This window comes from Podarcis pityusensis (assembly GCF_964106645.2).
Source record: "Podarcis pityusensis genome assembly, chromosome: 2".
Lineage (NCBI taxonomy): Eukaryota > Metazoa > Chordata > Lepidosauria > Squamata > Lacertidae > Podarcis > Podarcis pityusensis.
The window spans coordinates 89,821,716-89,829,738 of NC_138029.1; the positions used below are offsets into that span (position 1 = coordinate 89,821,716).

The 8,023-nt window shown below is 39.9% G+C and overlaps 1 protein-coding gene across 5 annotated transcripts in view; it reads left to right on the plus strand.

Moving 5' to 3' along the window:
- Positions 1-8,023, plus strand: part of TMCC1 (transmembrane and coiled-coil domain family 1) — a 106,614-nt gene that overhangs the window by 63,541 nt on the left and 35,050 nt on the right. Inside the window, exon 1 of one of the 5 annotated variants that reach the window (XM_080995530.1) lies at positions 5,584-5,766. The exons of the other annotated variants lie outside the window; for them this stretch is intronic. Coding sequence (XP_080851656.1) covers positions 5,737-5,766 — 30 coding nt within the window. The 5' untranslated portion in view covers positions 5,584-5,736. Of the gene's footprint in view, positions 1-5,583; positions 5,767-8,023 lie in introns of those variants that run through there. 5 annotated transcript variants of the gene reach the window in all.

Below are 8,023 nucleotides of genomic sequence, written 5' to 3' on the forward strand. Positions count from 1 at the left end.
TGGAATGTGGAAGGGGGTCTGCTGTAGCTGCATAAGTATATATTTTAATAAAGCTGTCACTAGAAACTACAGATTCTAATAACTTTTTTTAAATGTAATAAAAAAATTCCTTCCTGTAGCACCTTAAAGACCAACTAAGTTAGTTCTTGGTATAAGCTTTCGTGTGCATGCACACTTCTTCAGATACACATTTTTTTAAATGTGTCAAATTTGGCCTTTCTAATGTGTATTATTTCCACCTCTCTCTTACTGTTTCATACTCTGCTGTTTGTTTCAATTCATCTTTCCCTTGGGGGCTGTGCTGCGCTTGGGAATAAAGTTAGCTTAACATTTAGCCAGAAAGCTCTAGCTGCAAATGAATATCTTGGCAAATGTGTTTCAAATGACATCTTGTTTTCCAAATTCTGCCTTACGTGAACCATTCATCTTTATTGATATATATTTCATAAGTTTCCGCTTATGTTTCTTAATTGATATTTGAATAATCATGTAAGTTCTACTCCAGCCATCACTAATAAAAAAAATCCTTCCAGTAGCACCTTTAAGACCAACTAAGTTAGTTCTTGGTATGAGCTTTCGTGTGCAAGCACACTTCTTCAGATACACTGAAACAGAAGTTGCCAGATCCTTCTATATAGTGAGAAGGTGGGGAGGGGTATTACTCAGAAGGGTGGTAGGAATGGGAGATTGGCAGATCTGCACACGAAAGCTCATACCAAGAACTAACTTAGTTGGTCTTAAAGGTGCTACTGGAAGGATTTTTTTTATTTTGACTATGGCAGACCAACACGGCTACCTATCTGTAACTCCAGCCATCACTGACTGTCAATGCAAGATTTCTTACTAGTTCTGTTATATAAATGCCTGCTTAATTTATATGAGAGGCTGTGGACAGCACAGGTGAATGGGGATGTTTAGTCCCTCCCCTCTAACTGCTATTCACTGTTGGTGAAAGCAAGAAAATAGTGTATGTGCCAGCAGGAAAAAAAAAACTATTGTCCATAAGTAAGCATCTGTTAACGTACATTGTTCCCAACTCTCTCTCTAGAACAGCCAAAAGGAGGTTCCCTATAGAATATATGTTTTTTTATCGAAGAGCTGTAATGATGACTTTACAAATGGCTCAAAATTCACCACAAATTATTTAGTATGTGATCTGGTGCAAAAACTTTTACTGTAGCTCTGTGCAGCTCTGCTGCAAGCTGTTCCATCCCTCCAGTCTAACAGCCCTAATTAACCAGATGGAATTTTTTAACTAATAGTATAGTAACTTGAGGAGGCTTGTATCTGATACCGTAGTTTGGAGACAAGGCTTTTTGAGAAAGGGTTCCTGCTTCCTCAGTACCTTTTGGTAGTGAAAATGATGTGATAGTCAAATACAGAGTATCAGTTAAAGTTGTGATAGGATCTTCATAAGCAATCAACTTTAAAAGACTCAAAATAAAATTATTGTGAAGCGGGGTGCAGTGATTAATTTTGAAGGGAATAGGTGTCTGGGTTCATGCTTGGTGGGAACTCGTGTCGATCAGTCCTGGAAGGCATCCAGTGTAGGGTAGCTTATTGGTTGAAATACACTTTTCTTTATTATTTCATATCTACTTCCTTAACATGGAGGCAAAGCCAGAAGTAGAAGGCTATACAGTGGTGCCCCGCAAGACGAATACCTCGCAAGACGAAAAACTCGCTAGACGAAAGAATTTTCCGTTTTTTGAGTCGTTCCGCAAGACGAATTTCCCTATGGGCTTGCTTTGCAAGACGAAACGTCTTGCGAGTTCTTGCGAGTTTGTTTCCTTTTTCTTAAAGCCGCTAAGCCGTTAATAGCCGCTAAGCCGCTAATAGCCGCTAAGCCGCTAATAGCCGTGCTTCGCAAGACGAAAAAACCGCAAGACGAAGAGACTCGCGGAACGGATTAATTTCGTCTTGCGAGGCACCACTGTATTATGTTAAAGTGTATTTTGTATTTTGCCACACTGCTGCAAAAACAAAGGCTCCAGTAATGATTTGGTTAATACAGATGGCTAGAATTTGTCTACCTGTTCATGCCAAATTTAAATTGTGTGTTCTGGCAAACTAGTTGTCATAAATAAAACCAGTGTGTAATATGTATCTAACCTATTGCAGGATTAATTCCAATAAATTGTTTTTAAAATGTGTGGCCGGTATTTAGCTAGTCATTTGAACTAATTTTAAGGGTTTTCCCCCTCAAACTCAGTCTGTGATGAAGAGCTTAAATAGCTCAGTTGGTTAGAGTGTGATGCTGATAATGCCCAAGGTTGCTGGTTCGATCCCTGTATGCAAGGGGTGCCCAAACTTTTTCCAGAGAGGGCCAGATTTGATAAAGTGAACACTTGGGGGGGGGGGGGCGACCAAAGCTGTTGAGCTTTTTTTTTTTTTTGGATTTTATCCCAGGACATATACTGCCACAGGGGCCAGATTAAATTGACTGGCAGGCCAGATTAGGCTCCCAAAACAGACTTTGGACATGCCTGCTGTATGGGATGACTGCATATTCCTGCATTGCAGGGGGTTGGACTAGATGATCCTCAGTCTTTTCTACAAGTCTATGTTCTTTGTTTCTATGTTTACATTGTCATAGGTGCATTGGATGTATTATAGTTCGCTGAACATTTTTAGATTTGATTGATTTTAATGGAAGACTTGTATGTTCTTTAACTCTGTGATCAAGGAACTGCAAGTTTTACTTTGGTTGGATCATGTGTTCCTGGGTTGTATTTGATCTGTAATAGACAAAGTATTTTTTAGCTACAGAACAAGAATAAGCTTGATAGTATAGAACTTGTACACCTTGCTTTTTGCTTGTTGAAAAGATTATTTTTATTTTTATTAAGCCACACCTATTTTAAAGGCTTCTTGCATGATTAATAATAATCTTATTTCTTTTGGGAGCCTTAGAGCCTTTCAGTAAGGCCTCTTATGCAAATTCTGAAATGATGTGCGCCTTTTCTTCCCATTAGTATTGTTACTGGGTATTGAGCCATATATGTGCACATTACATTAACAAAAGGGACAATAAATTACACTGAGATTTAACAATTACGCAAAGGAACAATTACATAGGTGGAGGCAGTGAATAGTGGGGGTTGAATGCAACTAAGTTGTTGCACTAGGAGAAGCCAGCACAGTGAGTCCTCTAACAGGAGTCCTCCTGCCCCTCCTGAAATCTGTTTGGGAGGGTTGGGAGAAATCTCAGAACAGCACACAGTGTGAGGAGGGGGGAGATTGTTCCATCTGGCTAGCAGAAATGCTTGCAATGCCTGAATGAGCTCCTTAGTGCAGCATTGAATCCCACCCTTAGACTAGAGCTCCATCTGCTGATGTAGAATTAGTTCTGCTTCAGACAACTTAAGGAAGCCTTCTTTAACTTGAGGAGGCTGTTTTTAAGGTTTTTTCCTGATTTGTTCAAGTGTGGATGTTTCTAATATTGTTTCAGTATTTAGAGTTCATAATTTAGCAGCAGAACTGAATGAGTGCTTGCATGATATGTGTTACTATACTTGAATTCAAAACATCTCTTCTAAATTCAGTGGTCTTTTTAAAAAGTCATGTTTTTTAGTTACAGGTAGGTAGCCATGTTGGTCTGCCGTAGTCGAAAGAAAATAAAAAAATTCCTTCCAGTAGCACCTTAGAGACCAACTAAGTTTGTTATTGGTATGAGCTTTCGTGTGCATGCACACTTCTTCAGATCCATTGAAACAGAAGTTACCAGACCCTTATATATAGTGAGAGGGTGGGGAGGGGTATTACTCAGAAGGGTGGTGGGAATAGGTGATTGACTGATAGGTGTGGTAAACCTGTTGGCGGCTCTTTTTTGGAACATTGATAAGGTGGTCCTGATTTATGGGCTCCAAAGGAGTCCTTTGTCATTCTGTGAAATCATGATGAAATTGAATGACCAGTTGAGTTGAAAACATAGGTATGTGTGCTAAAACACATGACAAATTTTAAATTAGAAATCTTCAAGAGAGAACACTACGAATATAGAGAACAGTACCAAGAATTTGGTTGGCGCTAATTTTATATTCTGGATTGTTGGTATTTATTTTCTTGTGCCTGTTCTGTTGCAGCATATTTAATTTTGTAAACTGTGTTAATTATTATTATTTTTTAAAGTGGGATAAAAGTAAACTAAACACTTGTGCCTTTAAATTTGGCCCTGAAGACTTGGCAGTAAGCCTTACTCTTATTTGGGTATGGGGTGGAGAAGCAGGTTCATCAATTCTCACCATGGTTTTCTGGTCTAACAAGAATAGAAACTGGTTAAAAATATTGTTCTAGAAGGAGATGGAAGCTGCTCTGATCTTGAAGTGGTCGAATTTAGCAAGCTTGATTCATTGTCACTAGCTGCAGAGGCAAAAAGCTCTCATAAACCGAGGTCCTGTGAGTTATTATAGTTAATGTGAATGTGCTGCTTGCTGGTAGATACATCACAAAATCCATTGCCATCTCAGGAGCAGCAAACCTTGGCATGTTGTGTCATCTAAACTCCAGGTAGTTTTCTCTAAAAAAACTTTGGCTACCACTCATGGTTTGTTTGCATGGAAGCCAAACTTTCTGGTTTGTTCCTTGGGGCCCAGGGAAGGCCAAAGCAGACACCTTTGAGCAGCATGCCCCAATGTACTACTCCTTCACACTAAACCATAGTCAAATGTTAACTATGGTTTACTGCAGGGGTTACCAGCATGGTACCAGCATGTGTGTCCAGAGAGGCCTTCCATTGTGCCCACAGAGCCACTTCCCCACCACACCCCTCCCACCCATGAAATTAGGCTTGAAAGAAGCAGTCTGTTTTAGCCAATAGACTGGGTTTCAGTATGCAATTAGTTGCAGCGTGGCGGGGGTGCCCATGACAGTTTATCCAGTTTGCAGGTGTGCCTATGGGCCAAAAGGGGCTATGACCCAGCATTTAACATGATGTGCTAACACAGTCAGTGTGTATTGAGGGGCAGTTAGTAGCAGCAACATGGAGGGTTAATAATAAATCCAGCAGTCAAATTATCATGAAAGATCACTCAGGCAAGTTCAAAGACTCTCTTAAAAAGAAGATAAGGTAGCCTGCTATCATGAGGCCATCAGAGGACAAGTAAAGTAAGTTTCCCTATGGAGAGAGTTGCATAGTTTTGATGCCACTGCCCCAAATTACCATTTAACATCCTTTAGAAGACGGAGACACAGAAACCAAGTGTGGGTGTTGATGGAAGCAGGTATGTTCATATGGGATGGGGGGAGCTGTTTCCAAGTCATCACTATTAAAGCTAAAATGTAGTCTGTAGTGTAGCTTTTTTGCCTTCCCTCTGGGTAAAAAACAAACGTGGTGGTGTTCTTCCTATATCTGTAAGGAAGAAATCATCCTTGCTTGCAGTTCTGTTACAAAAAAAAAAAAAAAAAAAAGGAACTCCAGCTTTGTTTTTCTCTGTCAGAGGCTGGGAATATTTTTAGTGGGCTTCGTGACACAGCTGAAGATTGTTCATGTGACACACAGAGCAGTTTGCTTGTTAGGAGTCGCCCTCTCTTTCTGGAACATCCACTCAGAGCTCTGCCAACATGCCTAGGGTGCCCCTGCTTCATATTCTATTCATACTGCATTGGCAGGACAGAATTCAGTCTAACAAGGCTAGAGCAACATTCTGCTTAACCTTACTCTCTAGGACAGCATGTTCAAGCTAGGGAGAAGCCTTCGGCTTTACTGCACGTTCTTTTGCTTGTTTCAGAGCCAGCATGGAAACCTCGACATCCTCTTCTGATACAGTATGTTTTGTTACCCTCCCTTCTTTAGTGGTGCTTTTGCTAAAGTTCTAGTGAGAGAAAGCTCAACATGCAGATAGGCATTGAATACATGCAATGAAGCATTCCTTCAAAAGATGCTCCATTCATTTCTGAAATAGCTGCTGTCTGCTTTTTTTTTTTTTCCTTTTCATTCTGTCGTAGACTTACACTAAAGTCCTGGTTATCCAGGCTGATCGAGAGCATGAAATATGTCAGAAATATATAGCAGGCATAAACCATATTCATCATGTAGAAGGATTCGAAAGTGGGAGGCTTGGATGAATGACTTTAGCCATACCTTTTCTGTTGTGCATGCCTGCTTGGTCTGTTTTGGAACTGTAATGAGATGGACTTGAAATGGTTTTATGGTGGTGGTTTTTGTACCATTTGTGTCATATAAATAGTGCCAGTAATAAATGGTGTGTTTGTGCACATTTTTTTGCTTGCTTTTATGATGGAAGAATAATTGGGCATCATAAAGCTGCCCTTTTCTATGAAATAAATCATAATACAAAAGGTTCTTGTCCCTTTTCATCCTCATTAGAGCTGTTTGTAGTTATGCAAAGTGATTTCCCCCCCTTAGGGCTTTGAGGTCAGTCTTTGCTTTAGCAACAAACTGAAATTCAATCTGCATGAACATGTTAGAATTTCAGAAGGGTAAAACATAGGTTTGTCATTGAGTAGCATTTATATTTTAGTTAAAACAGAGTTTGCCTCTCTTCTGTCTATCTAGATCGTGCATTTATTGGCAGTATTAACAGGCAAATATGGAATGAGGTACTTTGATTATGAAATTGGAATGTTTGGTCCTCACTGCTCTTAATATAGTAAAAGTTGGTTTCCTAATCAGCTTATGTTAGATCTGGTAATATTCCTTAACACAGCCATTAGAATGAACTTAAGAAATCCTCTCACCCCCATGACTCCAGTAAGAATTTATTTCCTTTGTCCTATGGTTACTCTTTCCTTGTTGTTTGAGTTTGCAGAAAGTTTTGGTTTATTTGATTATTTTTTGTCAGTATGGCTGAATCACAGTTTGTTTGCTCAGAGGTTATAAAAGTTCAGTGGCTTGTGGCATTGTGCAGCTTTAAAGTCAGCTACCAGTTGTATCAGGAGATGCAAAAAATGGGGGGGGGGTAGAGGAGTAGTTTCAAATAAGAAATACATAGGAATGAAAATAAGAGAATGACATACTGTATTTGTTCTCTGTGCTCTTGTTCCCAGAACAGAGCTGCTTTGTTGGGGCTTAAACAGTGAAAATAGAGAGCATTTAAAGTTCCTTTCATTTGCTGTGGAATGAGTGATACGTAGTTAAAATACAATGCATAATCGTTGCAAATTAAAGATGGGTAGTAAGAGATTAAATTGGAAGAAGGTAACTGAAATACAACAAACATCTCCAAAGCAGATTAGTCTGATTATTAGTGACTTGCTCAAGACCAGTGAATTTTGTGGTCCTGTGGGATTTTAACCCAAGTCTCCCTTGTCAAAGCTCAACACTCTTATTTATTCATAAGACCACACTGATTTGCTGACATTTGCTTTCTAGCATGATCATAAAGTGATGCCAGTCACCACCTCTCAGTCACAAGGGTTCTTATGGGGATTGATAGAGATTGGGGGGGAATGAATTATACCACTTTGAGCTTCTTGGAGGTAAAAGTGGGATATAAATGCAGTAAATAAAGAATAATAATTAAAACTTGGCAGACAGGAATACATTTGATTCTCAGTGGTTCCCACTAAGTTCTGTAGAATAAAGTGAGCAGGTTACAGTTGGCAAGTTTGTTGGAAGTGGCACAACCTGTTCTTTCGTCCTGTCCTGCCGGGAAGCAGTTCAGCTGGTTCAGTGATGTTCTTGAGTATATTGGTTGCATTTCCACCCATATAAGTGGCTATAACTTCCTCTCCTAAGTATTGTGCTTAGGTGCATTGTTGTGGTTTCTCGAGGCACCTGGTTGGCCACTAGGTAAAGCAGAATGGTGGACCTTTGTCTGATCCAGTGGGACTCCAGTGTTGTGGGAGCAAGGCCTGTTCTTAATGCTTGTAGCCTCCATTGTGAGGAATCTTAAGGGCCAGGTAGTGGTGAGGCAATACTGGTTGTGTAGAAACAAAGTACTGTACTGCAGTTGTCTAAATTTCTGGACCTGAGAAGAAAGCACCCACCACACAGGCATGTTGCGCCTCTTTTCCCCTTGTGGTCCCTACAATATACTGGCCACACACCCTGGCATTTTTT